Source organism: Poromitra crassiceps (assembly GCF_964638095.1).
Source record: "Poromitra crassiceps genome assembly, chromosome: 5".
Lineage (NCBI taxonomy): Eukaryota > Metazoa > Chordata > Actinopteri > Beryciformes > Melamphaidae > Poromitra > Poromitra crassiceps.
The window spans coordinates 36,954,250-36,974,482 of record NC_139642.1 but is presented as its reverse complement, the minus strand read 5'-3'; the positions used below and the strand labels follow the sequence as shown (position 1 = coordinate 36,974,482).

General features: G+C 43.3%; 1 protein-coding gene across 2 annotated transcripts in view; it reads right to left on the bottom strand.

The window, feature by feature from the left end:
• The window catches only part of mark4b (MAP/microtubule affinity-regulating kinase 4b), an 84,222-nt gene extending 67,787 nt beyond the window's left edge, over positions 1–16,435 (bottom strand). For both annotated transcript variants that reach the window (XM_083637562.1, XM_083637563.1), the window contains exon 1: positions 15,408–16,435. In XM_083637562.1, the coding sequence (XP_083493688.1) occupies positions 15,408–15,455 (48 nt within the window). In that variant the 5' untranslated portion in view covers positions 15,456–16,435. The remainder of the gene's footprint in view (positions 1–15,407) is intronic.
• Positions 16,436–20,233: the final 3,798 nt, after the last annotated feature.

The window sequence follows — 20,233 nt, the reverse complement described above, 5'->3', positions numbered from 1 at the left end:
TAGTAGCTTCATCCTAACCACACACCAACATCACACCAACATCACAAATCTTTACTAACATGGCATGAAGACAGCCCATGTTAACTCTTCACATCCCGGTCATCGCACAGCAGTGTCAGGGCAGATGAGCAGGAAGTTGTGTGAACTCGACCCGTGTCATTTCCTGTCCCGGAGACAGGGATGCATGTGGCGCATCACACATAAGGTCACACACTGTGCCGCCACGCCCTACAGGCGTTTCCTGGCAGCAGCAGCAGGAGGAGGAAGCAGCCCACAGAAAAACATGGCAGTGAAGAAGACAGAAGCTAGATTCAACTGCTGCTTGTGCCTTTAATGTGATTTAGATTGTTTTTGTATCTTGATTTTGTACACTGCAGCAATGTACAGCAATGTATAAAAAAAATCCAAACTGCTTTATGTCTGCAACTCCTATGTATGCTTTGATGCTGCTCTCTTGGTCTCCCTTTGAAAAGAAAGTCTAATCTCAATGAGAACTAACTGGTTAAATAAATGTTACATCATTTTAACCCCAGGTTTCAGAAGTGAATTTGTACATCTATGTGTGAGTTAGTACATCCACACAGTGGGTCTTCTTCACATAGTACATGTATTGTGAAAATCTGTTGAGTTCCCACTTTCTCTATTATGTCACAGAGCAAATTCCTGTACATTCTGAGTCTGAGAATAAAGTGATTTGATTAAATCCAGAAATTCTGATTCAAAATATGAAGCTTTACAGTCAATCTGCTATCATGGCTCTGCATCATTCATAGGAGCAGGTGAAAGTCATGAGAAATAATCACATATTGAAAACTCGGACCCAAAAAGTACTGATACACTGACTGAAATCATTTCACCAAGGCTGCGTGCCTGCATCTGGGAGACTGTTGCTAACTGTGGTTGATGACGGACAGTTTTTATGAGCTGAGAATGGGCTTCCCGTATTATGGTCTGTGGATTTGATCACATTTCTTTTGGAGAGAGAGAGAGAGGGGATGATGTGTGTGACAAAGTTCCTCAGTCAGAATCAAACCTACAGCAGAAATGATCTCGCACGAACACTTGAACATGACTGACATTCAAACAAAACAACGCGGTCATTCCAACATGACGGCTTCTTCTGTAGGCACCGCCGGCGTTTTCTCTGTGGATCATTTGCTGACAAATACAGCAGCTGACAGAAAGCCTTCAGCCTCTGCCAGGCCCGTTTACATTCCTCAATAACCATTAGAACCATTATCCACAACATGAGTCAGACCAGTCTGGCTGCCCTCTCTCACGCCTGTGTCCCTGGGCTTCACTGATCCACCTGCTTGCAGTGGGGACAACACCCACAGGCCAATATTGATGACATGTAGCTTGGCGTCGCTGCAAGGGTTAAATCTTGTGCATTAAAAAAAAAAAAAAAAAATATTAATAATATTTGATTCCCTCATCACTCATCAGCCATCACATTGTCGGACATGCATTTGTGAAAACCTAATTTGGGTTTGGAATGGGTTTTCCGGTTTTGGTCTACCTATAAATAACCACACAAATCTTCAGATCAAGGAAAAACATGAACGTCACAAGAGCTGGAGTGGAGTCAAGTTTTTCCATGACACCAGTGATCATGTGGATTTCTCTGCTCAGTCTATTAAACACACCCTTATGAATTCATCTTCCAATTATCTTTAATTTACAGGATTTGCATGATACTATTTCTACCAATTATCCTTTGTCATTTCAAATCTTCCTGAGGGCTTAACACTGTCTCTATATGGTTTTCAATCTCTTTAAAAAAAATCACTTTTGCAAAATGAGCACAAACCTTTAGTAAGCCCATTTCATTCTGATCTGTTCTTGATATGGATGCATCTTTTGTACCTCTGATTTGAAGAGTTACCATTAACAGTGACTTTTGTAATTGATAACGAAGGTAAAAGAGGTTGGGCGATAATTCAATATCATTTAGCGCCTGGTGATTTTGGGATATCGTGACGCACAATTCTGCCATCTAAACTGATGACAAGCATCTTTTTTATTCAAAAACTGTCAAAATGAGGTATGATAGGAATATTATTTGAAAATTCCAGTTTTGTCTTAGATCACACCTAATGTTACCGTTCAGTTCAATGGGATGAAGATTAATTTGGTTAACATGATTTTGTGAGCCATATTGTGATATATATTGATATCGCTAAAGTCCAGGATGATCATGGTGATATTGATTTTGACCATATCGCACTAGTCGTCTAGTCGAATGATCTAAATGACCACACATCTGAAGAGCTAAAGCCACCATGAGGCAGGGACAGGGAGGCCGGCGGACAGCTAGCCCACATGGTGGGGCCAGGTTTCTGTCCCGCTCCAGTCTCACATCTTCTGACTCCAGTATGTAAAGTGGAACTGGATTCCTCAGACTGGAGCACAGAATGCAAACACAAACATGGAGATCTGTGGAGAGCTGCCACATTACTCAGCACATCGCTCACATCCAACCCTGTTCACATGAGCCGCATGGACTCTGAAGAAGCGCTGAGTCACTCCTCGTCTGGACCATGGCTGCCGCCCCCCCCCAACACACTGATTTTTCTCTCTGCGATGCTCTGCTCCCTACAGCCTCTGGCCACACTGAAATTCATGAACAAAAAAAGGCACCTAAGAAGATGCAAAAAGAGAGTTGATTTACTTACTATACTTTACTATATTCATATTTACAAGTTGTCACGGAAAAATAACTCCACAAAACTGAACAAGGTACAAAGGAGGCCATTATCTCTTAAAGGTGCTGTGTAGAATTACTGTAAACAAAAGAGAGGTCAAGAAGACATCTGGTGTTGTTAGTGGCAGAGTTTCTCCAAATTAAGACCACGTTTCCCATAAACCCTGTTTATAAACAGGGTTTATAGAGTACCTAAGCCCTCTTCCGGGTTCTGACGTTTGATAATATCCTTATAAAAAGGTTTTAGTTGGACAAACCAAGCGATTGTGGTACAAGATTAATCACAAGTGACCATAGAAGATTTGACTCAGACAATAGTGTATAATGTTTTGGTCCAAGTCCACAGTAGGAACCGTACATTGAAAAATGAATGGAGAATTTACTCCCTTCTGTCCCTTGCAGAACCCTGAAGAGGGCGCTCTATTTGTTTTCTGTTTGTCTTTCCTGAAGAGGATGACATGTTGGAAGTGAGTTTTCTGTCAGTCGTTTTGTACCATAATGCAATACACATTTGTGCTGTAAAGCAATCAGGCAGATTTCCTGTGAAATAGGAGTAGAGGCTGAGAGAGGCTGACAGTCTTCTCAAAATGTGATACTGATTTGGTTTTCTCTTCTCTGGTCAAATCAAGTGCAGAACAAAATAGGACATACATTATAACACGATGATCTGTACACATACTCACACTCAAACGTTACCAACGTGCACGACCCATGTGACAAAAAGTGACTTTTACTTTTAGTTTTTGGTCACTTCTATTTTGCGTCCAAGGCAAGCAAATAAATCATCTCTTTTGGTATTTGAAGGACCTGTTATTTTTGTCATATTATGCTGGCCTGCAGCATCATGTATTTTGCCCAGTTTTCGTGTTCATACACACCTGTATTACATCTTCAACACCAGGTTTAGTAACTACATATTATGTACAGCAGCCGCCGCCCACTGCCTTTTCACTCATTCTCCTCCTCTCTCTGGTCTGCCACTCTCACTCACTCACAGTGACGACGAGACAAGTTTGCATAACCTCCCACAACTATTCTGCTTCCTCATTCCCAAAGAAATATGTGTGAAAAGTCAAACCAGCAGGAGGTAGAGATATTTTTATGTTATTTTATTTTTGAAGAAAACAAAGGAGCACAAACATGACCCGCTCTGTAACATCCACTAACTGAAACCTAACAGTTGGTTTGGCTTCACAGGCGAGGATTAGCAGTGCAGTCATGTGATTAATTGGTTGAAACAAATATTTGATAGCTTCAAAACTAGTGCTTAAATTGGAGGCCTGGTCTGATGATCACAGTGATTATACCAAAGAAGGATCACAAATACACAGAGAGAGCCTGGCCTGTGGTCAGTTTATCTGTTAGAGCACACATGTGCAAAATGCGGCCCCAGGGCCGGACCTGGCCTCTGGACCATCTCAATCCGGCCCCCAAGGTCCTCAAAGAAAAACAAAACAACCCCCAAAAACTCAATAAAAGGCAGAATGATGTTAATAAATCTCATCTGCTACAGCCATTGGATTTGTATCACTATTATATGGGGAGATTAACGAGAAATTACCAATCACAACGGGAGAGAGGGTTAAAAATGTCTGCCCCATAGAGAACACAGTACACTGGCTCTTACACATCCAGACACGCAGCGAAGCTCCAGCTGCCTGCAGTACAGACATGCTACAGACAGACAACTTACACCACAGACACACTCAGAGACTCACACTAGACACAGACACACTCAGAGACTCACACTACAGACACAGACACACTCAGAGACTCACACTACAGAGACACAGACACACTCAGAGACTCACACTACAGACACAGACACACTCAGAGACTCACACTACAGACACACTCAGAGACTCACACTACAGACACTCAGAGACTCACACTACAGACACACTCAGAGCCTCACACTAGACACAGACACACTCAGAGACTCACACTACAGACACACTCAGAGACTCACACTACAGACACACTCAGAGCCTCACACTACAGACACAGACACACTCAGAGACTCACACTACAGACACACACTACAGACACAGACACACTCAGAGACTCACACTACACACACACTCAGAGACTCATACTACAGACACACTCAGAGACTCATACTACAGACACACTCAGAGACTCGCACTACAGACACACTCAGAGACAGACACATTGAGAGAAGAGAGATTGTATCCGGAGGGAGACACCGGGGACAGTAAGCCGACACCTGAGAGCCCCCGAGAAGATCACCATTACGTAACACACACTGACTCTGTGTGTTACTGTCTATGAGTGCTCCACTTCCTTTTCGTGTCCGACTGTGTGCATCTGGGTTGAGTCTGTTGGTGTGTGTGTGTGTGTGTGTGTGTGTGTGTGTGTGTGTGTGTGTGTGTGTTTCTATAGCTGTGAACAGAGGCTCTGTGAACAGACAGGGAGCCATTCTTCACACAGTAGTCCGATCCCCAGAAAACAGCACCTGTTGAGCGCCGGGCTCTGACTAACTCGTTAATAAACTGCCGTTACATAAGAGCTGGCAGGGAAACAATCTGACAGACGACAAAAAGCCCTGACATTTACATTAGGATATATGCTAATTAGCTTGAGGATATCAAGTTTAACCAACATGCACTCAGGCTTGACCCTTCCTCCAACATTGAACGACTGCCTTTTATACATTCATGATGCAAGTCTCGACTTTAGATGACAGGTACTTATATCTTCTTATTTTTTACATCAAAATTACCACTCATATGCAGAGTTTTCAAACGCAGGTAAACAGCAGGTGTTAAACGCTAAAAATAGGTCATTGACATTTTCACGTCTCCTCCCAACACGTTCCAGCTGCTCCCCCGGAGCGGGCGCTTCACTTGATGTATTGACTGTCACCGGGCTGCAAGCCACCACCAGTAGATTGACGTGACAGAGTCTCAAATACATCAACTGTGGCAGCTCCACAATTATGCTCATGGCCGGATAAACAGTTAATTCATGTAATCAATGTATAGAAATTTAAACTACCTTACATTAAAACAAATTAAAAAAAAAAAATTGCTGATGGACAGCTCCTTGAAAATTGTAACACTGAAAATGCTGCAACATGTTTCATGTCATTTCATGTTAGTGACTGTGTGGAAAATAAAATAAAAAGTGCTCTGAGTGTAGCGCGATTTACCTTCAGAGTAAAGTTCAATTCTCACCTTTGGAGAAAAAAGCTATTTCAACAAATTAAACTGAAACCGTGTGTCAAAAAATACTTGTTGTGATGTTAAGATTATATATGGAGTGAAACTGCAGCTGTAAAGCATTACTCAAAATTAATATTAAGGTTCACATTACAATAAGTTTTTTTTTTTTTTTTATAAAAAAATGACCGATCGGCGATCGCATATTTGAGGTCAAAATCGGCCGATACAGATTGCTTGCCGATCGATCGGTGCACCCCTAATTGTATCGCAAAGTATCGTGATACAATTGTATCGTGACCCATGTATCGTGATATGTATCGTATCGTGAGGTCCTTGCCAATACCCAGCCCTACCACCCACCCGCATTAGGGCCACTGTTGTCCCTGAAACACCAAGCACATGTCAGTCGTACTCGCTGGCTAGAGAACAAACAGCAGACTGCAGGGAGGCACCACAAGCGATATAGGTCATCTAATATCAACCAGCCTAATTTCATACACATCACACCGGCTGAGCTGAACTCACTGAACCAGATGATGAAAGGCCCGGAGCTGTTTGTGACTGTATATCTGGAGTGTTTGGAGGTGAAGCGGGCGCTGTCGGGGGAGCTGTTTGTGACTGTATATCTGGAGTGTTTGGAGGTGAAGCAGACGCTGTCGGGGGAGCTGTTTGTGACTGTATATCTGGAGTGTTTGGAGGTGAAGCGGGCGCTGTCGGGGGAGCTGTTTGTGACTGTATATCTGGAGTGTTTGGAGGTGAAGCAGACGCTGTCGGGGGAGCTGTTTGTGACTGTATATCTGGAGTGTTTGGAGGTGAAGGGGGCGCTGTCAGGGAAGCTGTTTGTGACTGTATATCTGGAGTGTTTGGAGGTGAAGCGGACGCTGTCGGGGAAGCTGTTTGTGACTGTATATCTGGAGTGTTTGGAGGTGAAGGGGGCGCTGTCAGGGGAGTTGTTTGTGACTGTATATCTGGAGTGTTTGGAGGTGAAGCGGGCGCTGTCGGGGGAGCTGTTTGTGACTGTATATCTGGAGTGTTTGGAGGTGAAGGGGGCGCTGTCAGGGGAGTTGTTTGTGACTGTATATCTGGAGTGTTTGGAGGTGAAGCAGACGCTGTCAGGGGAGCTGTTTGTGACTGTATATCTGGAGTGTTTGGAGGTGAAGCGGGCGCTGTCAGGGGAGCTGTTTGTGACTGTATATCTGGAGTGTTTGGAGGTGAAGCGGACGCTGTCGGGGAAGCTGTTTGTGACTGTATATCTGGAGTGTTTGGAGGTGAAGCGGGCGCTGTCAGGGGAGTTGTTTGTGACTGTATATCTGGAGTGTTTGGGGGCTGTCAGAGGCCGTGGAGACATGAAGTCGGGGCAGCGAGCTCATACATCTGTCACTAGTCTGGGGAATAGTAGAAAAGCCTCGCTTTGCCCTGTGGCACTGAGAAACCTGTTGTCTTAACGAGTGCACGTGTACATGTGCGCACATGCACACACACCCACACATACAGTACAATTAACCCATCTCACACTCTCTCTCTCTCTCTCCAGGGTTCCCACACCTTCTTAAACATCAAAGTCAAGGATGTTTCCAGGCCTAATTCCCTCAAATTCAAGGACCGACATGGCAGTTTGAGACATGGAACACTGTTAAGACAGATAATTTTTATAATGAGAACTAGCAGGCTTTACAGCAACAATTAAAGAGAGAGGGAGAGCTTGAATGTGTGAAAACTACCGTAGTCTCTCTGTCACACACACACACAAACAAACCTCATGACCAGCTGTGAGCAAAACAATTCAACAATGTCCATTCCAGCAGCACAGCAACAAAGTGCATAAAGACACACACACACACACACACACACACACACGTACGTTTCCATTACTATACTTGTGAGGACCTTCATTGGCTACATTCATTCCCTAAATTGAACGCTCACCAGCACATATCTAATCCTAATCCTTACCCTAGATTTAAGACTATTCCCAATTCAAAATTTAAAGCTAATGCCAAATCTTAAACCTACCCTTGTATCCTAACCTAAACCTAAATAAGACATTACGCAAAACTAGCCCCATAAAGAAGTGAAGAACCAACAAAATGTTCTCGCTTTGGTTTCGCTCATCTTGTGGAGACATTTGTTCCTCAAACATAGAGAAATACAAGACAACATAACATCAGTGCTGGGAGAACAAAAGTCTATATGCAGTGCAGGCTGGTAGCTGCAGGTTTGGCTGGTTGGGGAGAGTGAAACAAGGAAAGTAGCTAGGGAGATGAACACTGTAATCCAGGTACAATCCCAGTGTCTGTCAGCAGCTCTGAAGTTGATCTATGAGATTACTGGGCAAGACTACAACACATAAACCTGGCCTGGGTGATGTCATCATAATCTGGATCACAATGTGCCTGCCAGGGTACTACAGGAGGAGAGAGATGTAAATGGAGAGGTGGTGGTTAGAGTAATAAAGTATCAGCTTCAAGTAGAAGTACTTTGTTAAAGTGCAATTTACTGACTTAAAAATGTAGGGATCGGTATCTGCTGCAATTAAATGTCCAATGCTCATTCAAAGATAGTGCGATAAAGGGCTGAAAGACATTAAAACAGTAGAGTTATTTGTTTTTATGAAGATTTCTTTGTTTCCCTGTCAAAATAGTGGGAAGAAATAACAAAAAGTCAAGAAAGATGACAAGCAAACAAAAAAATACATCGTTATCAGCCAAATTGTTATTTTAAACATCAGTATCGGGCCAGAATTTCACAATTGGTGCTTCCTTTTTTTTAAGTGAGGGAAAAAAACTATAAATAGTTACTCAATACAGTATTGAGAGTAGTATACAGTATTGAGAGTAAATGTAATGAGTTTCTCCTACTGTGCCAAGTCTGCCAACATTTATTTTCCTCATCCAAGGGGAGGACGAAGGACACGGGTAAATGCAAAGGGAACTTAGGTCATCCGACTGGTGACTTTGAATCTTCGGGAGACGATGGATGCAAATATGAGGTAAACACAAGGAGAAGAGGGGGAAGAGAATGCAAATCTGTGAGCTAGGTGTGAAACGCACGGGCTGTCATGTGTGCTGTGCTGTGACTGAATAATAACTCAACATGGCGATAATGATCCAGGGAGAAGAACCAAGTCACAGGAGAAAATGAAAAGAACACGGGGCGAGTTGTGTAACGGTCTCCGCTCCGCATGGGTTATGAAACAGAATGACACTGAATTCAGTACATTCTGTGTTACATGCAAAACACATGCACATACATGTATGTGTGAATAGGCCCGCATAAACTAACCCCCCCCCCCCCCCCCCCCCCCACACACACACACACAAAGATGCAATACTTCCACCAATGTAAGCTACACCATCTATGTTGCTTTGTTATGTTCTTTTCTCTGTTAGTTTGACTGTTTCTACTGCTATGTGATATAGGGCCAATACCGGGCTAAAATGGGATATTGCAGTAACATGTTGACCGTACCCAGCAGCATGCAGTTCAAGATCATATTATGCCGTGGTAAAAATGTCATATTAAAACAGCTTTGAAAACTGAAATGCTAACAGAAAGATATTGATGTCCTGACTTTGCAAAACAATGCATAGCATCTACCACATCTCAGTTTCCTATTTTTTCCAACATCTATTCAAAATGTTTGTTGGGTTCTTCTACTATTCTGTCAGTGTCCAGTCAAGTGTCTAAAACATTTAGGATACAGCTTTCAAACTAAACAAATAAGGTATTCAAAGACTAAAACCTCCACAGAGCTGTATGAAGGCAGAACGAAGCTGCTGTGTGGTTGTCTTCTAGCGTCCTGACACATTCAAAACACAAAGTCAGATTCCTGCTTTACTTTGTGTCCTCTTTGGTTCTTCTAATGGTTATTGTTTTGGACGTGTGCCAAGATTTCAAACCAGCTCGAATCATTTGCAAATGAAAAGTCATTTTTCTTCCCCAAATGAGCAGTATTTAAAGTTCAGCAGTTGGCATCAGCTGTAAAAACAGCGTGATCTCAGCCTCCCTACCGTTTATATCCAGCACCATTCCAGAAACAGACGTCCTATTTCTTCAGCTCACTGACATTTATTTTCAATCCAAGCGTCATTCAGGGTTCAACCAACATCAATATGTTTGTGTGGAAGTTGCCAATAGTTGTCATATGTATTTTGTACCAATATTCAGAGTCCGGCCTTTATCTTTGGCCATTTTCAGGCCTAAAATTATAACCAGTGTTTCCCACAGAATTGTATTCTTGTCGGGATCATGGAAAAGCCTATGAATCAGCATCATGGGACAATAAAACTGTCCATGAGACCCAGACTAAAGACATTCAGTTTGGGTTAGCAGACTAAAGACATTCAGTTTGGGTTAGCAGACTAAAGACATTCAGTTTGGGTTAGCAGACTAAAGACATTCAGTTTGGGTTAGCAGACTAAAGACATTCAGTTTGGGTTAGCAGCAGCTCTTACAGGCAGGGTGATCCACCTTCCACCTACTATTCAATTGTAGGGAAACAACTGCTTATAAACAATGAATGTAGAAAAGAAAGAAAGAAAGATAAACATCATTACAATTTGGATGTATGTTCCCAGGTTTCCTCTCCTATGAAGACGAACCAATCTACAAACACATTATGCAAGAGGAGTGTCCGTTTCCTCCAATCCAGACCACCGTCTTTGACCAAATCAATCTGTATATGTATCTCTGTGTGTGTGTGTGTGTGTGTGTGTGTGTGTGTGTGTGTGTGTGTGTGTGTGTGTGTGTGTGTGTGTGTGTGTGTGTGTGTGTGTGTGTGTGTGTGTGTGTCCGTGTGCGTGTATTGAAGTGGACATGGGTGGTTGGGGGGGTGGCATACAGGACCCCCTCTGTTGCCATGGTGAGGTTGCTAACAAGAGTGGCTTGTGACTGAGAGAGCACAGTGATCATTCCACTGCCTGGCTTCAGGCCTGACATCCCCCCCTGCTCCCCCTTTACTGCTTTTCTAGTGGGATCCTTTTCCAGCGGCTCAGACGCTACATATCATTTCTCTCACAATGCACCATAATGGAGGGCGAGGGCCACCTACATGACCAGCCCCACTACTGAAGGAAAAAAACACAGACTGAACAAAAACAACAAAACTGAGACTGAACTCATGGGTCAATACATTCTGAACATTCAAGAAGAGAAGAGAAGAGAAGAGAAGAGAAGAGAAGAGAAGAGAAGAGAAGAGAAGAGAGAATTGAAGTAGCGCTGGGCGATATGGATCTCTGTATTTTTAGGCTGAAAATGGCGACAGACAATATTATATATTATGATATTATATACATCTCTGTATTTTCTATGAAGTGTTCAGTTATAAGTCAAGTTTTTGCCTGTTGTATTATTTGGTTGGATTGAGTGTGCTCACTATTGGTGAGTCCAGTTGTAAGTCAAAGCCACATGTGAGATGTCACAAGCACTTCTACTAAAACTGTGACTGTGGTCAAAATAAAATGCAGACAGGGCTTCCTTCCCTGGCTATTGGTGCGTTCACAAAATATTTACACAATGAGATTCTTGATCAATAATCATCAGTAATGTGGATATAATAATAACTACGTGGGCAAAGGCGAATAATAGTCTGGTAAGTTCAGAAAATGACATCACTTTACTGTAATGCAGCCTTTAAAACCAGGAAAAGACAATAATTATGATATCCAAAATCTAAGACGATATCTAGTCTCATATCACAATATTGATATAATATTGATATATTGCCAAGCCCTAAATTGAAGACTTGAGAAGAGAAGATTTGTGAAGATTCAAGAAGAGAAGAAAATTAGCTCACTTTAACAGAACAGAAACCAAGCTGATGTAGATAAATAAACTATAACTCCTGTTCATTACTACTCCAGGAAGATAGAGGGCGCTGTGAACTGCAGACACAGTGTCTGGGCGGAGCCTAGGCCAAAGGTTATAAAGGAGTAAGACACTCTTTGTTCCAGGTCATTTGCCATCTACAGGAGGTTGGGAGAGCAGGCAGTGAACCGGATCCGTTTGTTGGACTTTTGTTTTGTAAATAAACTATGTTACAATTTACTCTCTAGTAAATGGACTTATTTAAAGGTTCAAACGAAATTCCTCACCACACTGAACAGGACAGAATTGTCTCAGTTGTCCGTCGCTGACGGTCAACATACATACACACACACACACCGCTAAAAAAGACTTGCGATGCCAGAGGTGCGAATTCTCCGGACATTCGTTGGAACGCTATATCTAGGTGTGGCCTGACGCAAACTGTCCAAACAGACCACATCAGAAGATCAAAAATACCTTCTGGATGTTGACGCCTCTAAAAGTGCTTCAGCCCTGGGCCTGACAAGCATCTCATGCAATAAACATCTAACTGTGACACCGCACAGTGTGAGTCACGGGAGGGCGCTCGAAGTGGACCGCAGGTTGGTGAGGGAATAGAGAGGGCTGCTGGATCGAGCGCAGAAAGATGTCTCCTAACCTCCATAGAGAGGCAAAGTGACCGCCTACTTCCTGCTTCAGCACTGTACCAGAGATTTTCATTCGCCATTTATTTTCCCATCGACATTTCGTAAAATGCTTATAAAAATAGTTGTACTGGTGACGTTCCACTTTGCCTCTCTATGTACAGTATGGATTGGAACCTATTTCCACTGGTACCGCCGCGTTTCGTCCGTATCTGTAAGCTTTGAGAAAACTTGCACAAATACGAACGAAATGAACGCAGTGTACGAACAGAAGGGCAGAAGGCTCCGTCCGTATTTGACGGTGATTATAAAAGGAGCCTTTACCTGTTGCTGGTAAGCACACGACTTCTGCATGTCACCGCTCCAATATGAAAGGCCGCTCTAAAGACTTTGGATCGGTTCTGCAATGCTTTTTCTTTACTCTGCAATTGTTTCCACCCAGTTTTAGCAACGAAAGCTGAGAGATTGTCCTCAGTCTCTAGTTGAGTGAAGTGGTTAGAGACTGACTTGTGAGTCATACAGGACTGTGCAAAACGTCTAAAAGCCTCCTTCAAGTCAGTGTTTCCACCTGTTTAACGGTTGGTGTTTCTATTTCAAACGTTCTATGAGCTCCTGCTATGTAGTTGCACGTCATGATCCGATTCTGTGCTACGCTATTTGTGTAAGACACACCAAGGAGATACAGCAGGAAAAACAGCGTAAAAAACAACAGTATTCCCTCCGTAGCTTAGCCGGAAGGAATAGCCGCATTATTGCTGAGATCTCAACAACTGAGCAACGGATTTCAAAACTGATGGGAGCAAAGTGACTGGAAATGGTTAACGAGCTACAGTAGTGTTTTGGTCCCTCAGTGGCGTTTTGAGTCCAACGAACATTACAGCAGCAAGCAGCAGCTGGCTTAGCTAATCTAGCTAACAGCTAGCTAGCTAGTTAACATACCAGCTTGTCCTCAGTCAGAATTGAATTGTCATAACGTATGACTATAGTTCCATTTATAGTCATACATCATGTTCCCATTTTAGCAACTAACTGAACTTTCTGAACTTGAGCAGAAAATGAAGTTATTTGTCAAAAAATATTTGCCGAACAGTGTGGCTAATCAACAATGTCAGAACATGACTCTGAAAAATATGGAATATCTTAAAGGTTACACAGCAAGCCGACGGTCAGCTGTTGGCCAACCTCAGGCCGTCGGCGTCCTGTTGGTATGGAGAGTTCATTCCTGTCTCACACAGGTACAGAACGTACGTGCTGGTTGACCGTCGCCTGTAGTCTTTGCGGTGTGTTCAAGTGCAACGTTTTGGCCCCGACACAGGCGACGTGAGGCGATGCAACAGTCTGCCTTCATTGTCGCTACTAGTACTTTGACGTGGGTTTGGTGTGTTCTGGCTTTAAGCCCAGTTTACACCAAAGATTCGCAACGAGATGAAACCGTTGCAGGAAAAGTTGCAGTGGTGTAAACTGGCCCGTCTCATCTCGACTCCAGCCGGCTGATGGCGTCGCCAGCAATTCAGCTTGTCAAGTCGCAGCGGCTGGTTGCAAGCAGTTGCAAGTTGCAGCCAGTCTCGTCGTGAATCCTAGGCACCCAAGATTTTCTAAAGAAATGTTGTCTTAGATGTTTGTTCATTTGTTTTCGCATTTGTGTTTCAATCAGTAGACTGCTCTTTATAGTAATTTTTTTATATTTATTTGGAAGCTTTTCATTTAATTATTCTAGAAAGCATATTTACAGATGTGTTTTTTTTTACATATGCCCAATAAGACTATTACACAGTACTGTATATAATGCCAATCTTCCAGGTAGAGTTTGTGTGACACATGTTCAAGATGGCCGCCATGAGGAAAAGGTCCATAAGCTGCTCCAAAGAAACCAGCTAATATTGGCTAAAATGCTATGATGCAACAGTACAGGCGGCTGTTTGCAGCGCGACAGTGTCCAAGTATCTGTCCTTGTACAAATAAGAAGCAGATGCACATGCATAGGATCATGATCAAATACCTTTCACAAAATAGGAAGGGGGTACTCTGTGTTTTGTCAGCTGCTGGCGGGCACTAGAAAAGGAAGCAGCTTGTCTGTGACTCTCCACATAAAGGCAGATATTCAGGCTGTAGGTGGTATAAGCTGCATGCCCTTGAGATAAAGGGGGGGCATACTCTGTACAACTGCACCACTGCTCTCTACATGCTATTAGTGATGTTTTAACACAGGCCAGGCTCAAATCCTCACAACCCTGAAGATGACTGATAGGATAAAAGCAGTACAGTTTATTGGATTTTTTAATAATTTCCGCCCCCAAAATGCTTCACAAAGTGAGTCACCTCAGACTTGTGTTTCCCTTGCACGAGAAAGCCAGACGCTGCCACAGACACGGAAACGTGGGCAGACCGGCCTAGCCTGACACAGCACATTTTGCAGTTTATGTTTCCCAGTCAGCTGTCACACAATTTCATTAGAGGGAAGCTGGACAGAGGCAGGGTGAGGAGATCATGGGAGGAAGGTGAATGGAGGGGTGGTGGTGGTGGTTAGATGGAAGGGGGGCAGAGGGAGACGTGGCCTGATGGAGGGATGGGAGCTGGCTGGGTGTGGATGGGAGCCGGCTGGGTGTGGAGGAGAGGGCTGGGTGGGTGGCCTTGCATCAGATGCATTAATTATTGATTGGCTCTCTTAGGGAGGGAGGCAAACATGCGCACTGGAAGATGCCAGCCGGTGAGCCGAGCCGGTGATCTGGGTTGGGAACTCATTGATGGACATTGTGTACTTTGTGTGCATAGGAGTCTAGGTGAGTACCGTACTATCCTCTGCAATAGCTACAACACAGGCTACCCATCCTGCATCCAACCCTCCTCCACCCATCCCTCTTTCCTTCCTCCAACCACCCCCCTGTCCTTCACCTCCTCCCTTGCTTGATTGCAGCTGCTCTTTGCACATGGCAGACTATAATCTGAGCGGCTGGGCAGAGTTGTGAAAAGGTTTATTTTTCTCAAAGCACAATAAAACGTCATGATACACCCCCCCCCCCCCCCCCTCCCCTCCCCTCCCCCATAAACGCCCTGTTTTTATATACTTACATGGTCCGGTTTGCGCTCGCTCCCAGGCAGTGCTGTGCGTAAAGACATCTTCCCTGAGTGCGTCTCACCGTCACAGGAGAGAAAAGAGCCGGACTTGGTGGTGTGTTCACTGGGGTGAAGAAGAAAAAAGCACTTCTATCCTTATCCTGGTTAACAGTCACTTGACTTCTGTCTCATACAATCCTCATTGTCACGGTCCGTGAAGGCAGCACCGACCACCGAGAAAGTGATCCAGATTCCAGACAGAAAATAGATGCGTAAACTAAAGAAAACACAAGAGGCTGAGCAAACAAAGCAGGGTTACATCCACTTCATGTCTGTCTGGCGTTGGTACCAGCCCAGCCTTATCTTGGAATAAGACAAAAAAAATAAACAAAAAATAAAAATGAAATACACCCAGACTGTCTGAGACTGAAACCCCCCAGGTTTTCCCGTCCCCCCTCCCCAGACGCTATCGTACCATTTCGGTGTTTAGTGGCTGGATCTTTCCCAAAACAACCCCGGTGCTCATGGCTACATCGTCATCATTTGGCAAAAAGGAAGAAACCGGTGGAAACAACCGATGGAAACAAACGATGATAATTAAAACACCCGTGCGCCAGGCAGGCTGCGACCCCTGAGCTGAGAGGGAATTGTTGGTGTTTTTCGTTGTTGTTTATTCTCAGAGATGTAAAACCAAGCGCTGCTCCCACCGTGGACAAACTGTCACCGAAGCACGAGTAGGAAGCGGCCGAGCCGACGTTTGCATGACAAGTGAGGAAACCACGTAACGTACCAACCAGGCCTTAACGTTTTCAGGGGGAGAAATCAATGGCAAACTGCGGAGAAAGACACGTTAACGTTACGGTGCAGTCGGTCGGTCGCTCTGTCTCTGGTTCCCCCTCACAGACAGTCCCATCGCTTCTTCTTTCATCGGCTTTGGTGTAAAAAAGATAGTCAAGAGGAAAAGTGGTCGCGGGTTGGGCAGCGGCTTTGTCGGAAACATTGCATTAGTTTGGGCTGAGAAAGACGGGATCCCCCCAGGCAGCCAGCCACCCCCCGAAAAAACACTGTGGGCTATGACGAGAGGAGAGAGGGAGGGAGAGACAGAGCCGAAGAGAGAGAGAGAGAAGAGAGAAAGAGAGGAAGGACGTCAATGGGAATAATAGGCAGGGCTGCTGCGTCGGTAGCGCGCGCACACGCACACGCTGTCTCCCTCTTTCTCTCGTGCTGCCTTCATGTGCTCACCGTAAACTTCATATAGATGCATCATCTGTGGAGGCATTCGTGAGAATGGTAAATTCCAAAGTACAAATCAAATACATTCATCAATGGATATATCACGATTACATGATGTTCTACATCAGATACCACCTGCAAGGATTCTTTAACTGTTATGAAATGCAGTAGCCTACTACTGCCATCTTTCAAAACACTCCTTTATTTCAGATGGGCTTTTATAACCTTCCACTCACTCATGAGTCATGATGACTGAGTTGTATTCTATTATATTCCATTCTTACTTTTATCTTTTATTTTATTGTACTTAATTTTGATATTTTATCTGAATGAACTTGGTGTCTATATTTGTTTTATGTATGTTTATGGTATTTGTTTTTGTTCTTCATCCTGTTTTATTGCCTTTTTGATTGATTTGTCTGTGTGAAGCACTTTGTAACATCTGCTTTAAAAAGTGCTAGACCATTGAGATATACATTTTATTATCATTAACAATTATTATTACTGATAACATACTGTGTACTATGTAGTGTACCACACTGTGTGTGTAACTTCTTTTTAGCTTAGCTTTTTTAAAGCCAGGCAGTGTATAATTGGAGAAGGAAAGAAGAGGAAAACAATATTTAGTTATATTTTTTATGTAGAATATAACAATAACAGAATAAACATTGTGTTTACCATCAGTTATTGACATTAATTATGATATTTCCTGTTCGGTGATATAAATTAAGTCTTTAATCGACCCCCATTTTTGTCACCTCACTAAACACATTCAAAATATATTCTAATTTCATAAAATCTGATGAAAAAAGATGCTTGGACATATGATTTCCCCTTATGTACTTTTCATTTTTATTTACGTATCTTCTTTTCTCTTTACTTAGGCTATTTAATAAAGTATTCGGATAATTTCTCCATCTGACGTGTTTGCTCAGTCCATGTCAACGGGTCTATTTCATGTGTTGTTTGTCTGCCACGACTGTTTGTTTTTTGTTTGTTTGTTTGTTTGTTTGTTTGTTTGTTTGTTTTGGGGGGATAAAGAAACAAAAAACAAACAGAAAATGACACTATTTTCGACAGCACTTGAACGCAGCGTGCCTCACACGCCCTTCCCCCATGTTCTTAAAGGTACAATCACCCCATTCACCAAGCAGCAGCAGCAGCTTTAGTGTACCGAAGAGAAAATATTGCATAGCCTATAACATGCTGTTGATGCCTACTACAACACACATTTACCCACTGTTGTAGAGCGTGTCAATATTCATCATCATCTGTTTCATCTACTCCACACACACGCATGTGCACACAATGGTGCACACGCGCACGCACGCACGCACACACACACACACACACACACACACACACACACACACACACACACACACACACACACACACACACACACACACACACACAAGGGAGCTGGAAGGTGGGTGCTGAGGGTGCTGCAGCACCCCCTGGTGGCAAGAGATGGGATAATTGTTGGATTTGGCTGTCTTGTGTTTATACCACCAACAAAATGCATTAAAAAACAGTTTGTGCTTCCCAGCTCTAATCTTATTTCATACACTCTCTCTTCAAAAGTGTTTGATTTTCATCATAATCTGGTTTCCCATAATAATAATAATAAGTTCAGTGTTTATGCCTGTGTTGCTGTCTGTTGTAGTGTAAAACGACTAAAGGGAGAGCAGGTGCTTACATGAAAGTGAGTGAGAAAAGGAGAAGATACTGAATAATGACATCACAACAGTATAATCCTAATGTTAATTTTCGAATTAAATATTCTTCTAAATATGGATGAAAGTCCAAAAAACTTAAAATTTTCTTTCCATTCCTTACAGCACCCCCTACTTAATAATAGTTCCAGCGCGGCTGCACACACACACACCCGAACTTGGCTAGAGCAGTGACACTTGACCTGCCTAATGTCCCGCCATAATAATCACCATGATATAACTGCTTGTGCAATCACAGTAATTAGCAAATATTATATATCAACATACAGTAGGCTACTTGTTCCACAGCCATCTTTGTAGGAAAATATCAGGTGACAGCCGCAGCCAATGAGCCGTCTGTGTGTATGGTAAAGCATAAAGGTAATGGTAGGCCTACAGGACGGACAAAACCCGTCTTTATTTGTCACAATGCAGTGCACCAATGCATGCACATACGCATTACACACACACACACACACACACACACACACACACACGCAAGCACGCACGCATGCACGTGCGCACACACACACACACACACACACACACACACACACACACACACACACACACACATGATTAGAGGCGCAGTGAAATTTGTCCTCTGCATTTTTCCCATTCTGGCTTGTCCTCCATGGTCAGGCCACTGAGGCCAGGAGCAGTGGCCACCTGCAGTGAAGTGCCCAGGGACCAACTTCTTCAAACCACCACTGGTCAGATGATGATCTTGCATGTTTTTAGTGGGATCCGGTCCATATTGATGTTATATGGGGGAAACTCCAGGGGGCACGGGGAGAACATGCAAACTCCATACAGAAAGGTCCTTTTCACGAGATAGCCCACCTGGACTATAGGCAAATGGGCAAAAATGGCAAAAATGACTCAAGACAGCTAGGGTCAGCACCATGGAGAGCGCCAGAGTGGAGGAGCTCACAGGTGAGCAGAGTTATAATCAGCCAATTGACGTGGACTATGAAAACCCTCTGGCCCTGGGGAGTGAGAGGCTGTATGCCAACTCTGTGAGCGAGGCCTGACTAAATGGCCAGTCACACAGGGACAGGCATTCCACAAGTATATGAAATGTGTGTATGTGACATAATGGGAATGCAGTATTGTGAATAGTATGATGTTTCTATCATGTATTATTATTTTCATTTTATTTTATTTGACCTTTATTTAACCAGGGAAAATCAGTTGAGAACAAATTCTTATTTACAATGATGACCTGGCCAAGAGGCCACAGCAAGAGTAAATACAATCAAATAAACCAAGTCAACACATATACAGTACATAAAAACAGCAAGAGACAAGAATAAAATAAAAATCAAGAAGCAATAGGGAGAGGCCTAACGGCAGGTACAGGCGCGAGTTATTGTGTTCACAAGAAAAGACAGATGCCCCTCATACCAACCATGGTGGTAAGTCATCATCAAAACAGCTGAATTAAATTCACATACCGTATTTATCTTTGTCTTGGTGCCAAGTGACTTTCCTTTATGATGATCAAGCAGAGAAAATCATTTGGAGTGAGAGGAACAACTAAAATGTCTCAGTCGTGAATTCAACTTATAGTAGTGGGAAACAGAGTAACTCACGATACGATACTATCACAATATGGTGCCCACGATAACGATGGTATCACAATACAGCGATTCTGCGATACTCGACACATTGCAAGGCGATCTATGATATACATCACAATGTGTAAATGAAGAAGAAATACCCCTAAAAAGGCAAAAAGCAGGAATCATTCACTTCATTCATTGTGGTGTCAGTTTCACAGAATTTGACAACTCACATGAAACACTAACAACGCCCTAAACAGTCTCAGCCGAGCTGTCAAACACCATGTACTGACACATCAAGGCCAGCACCACAGTGGAGGTAGACAGA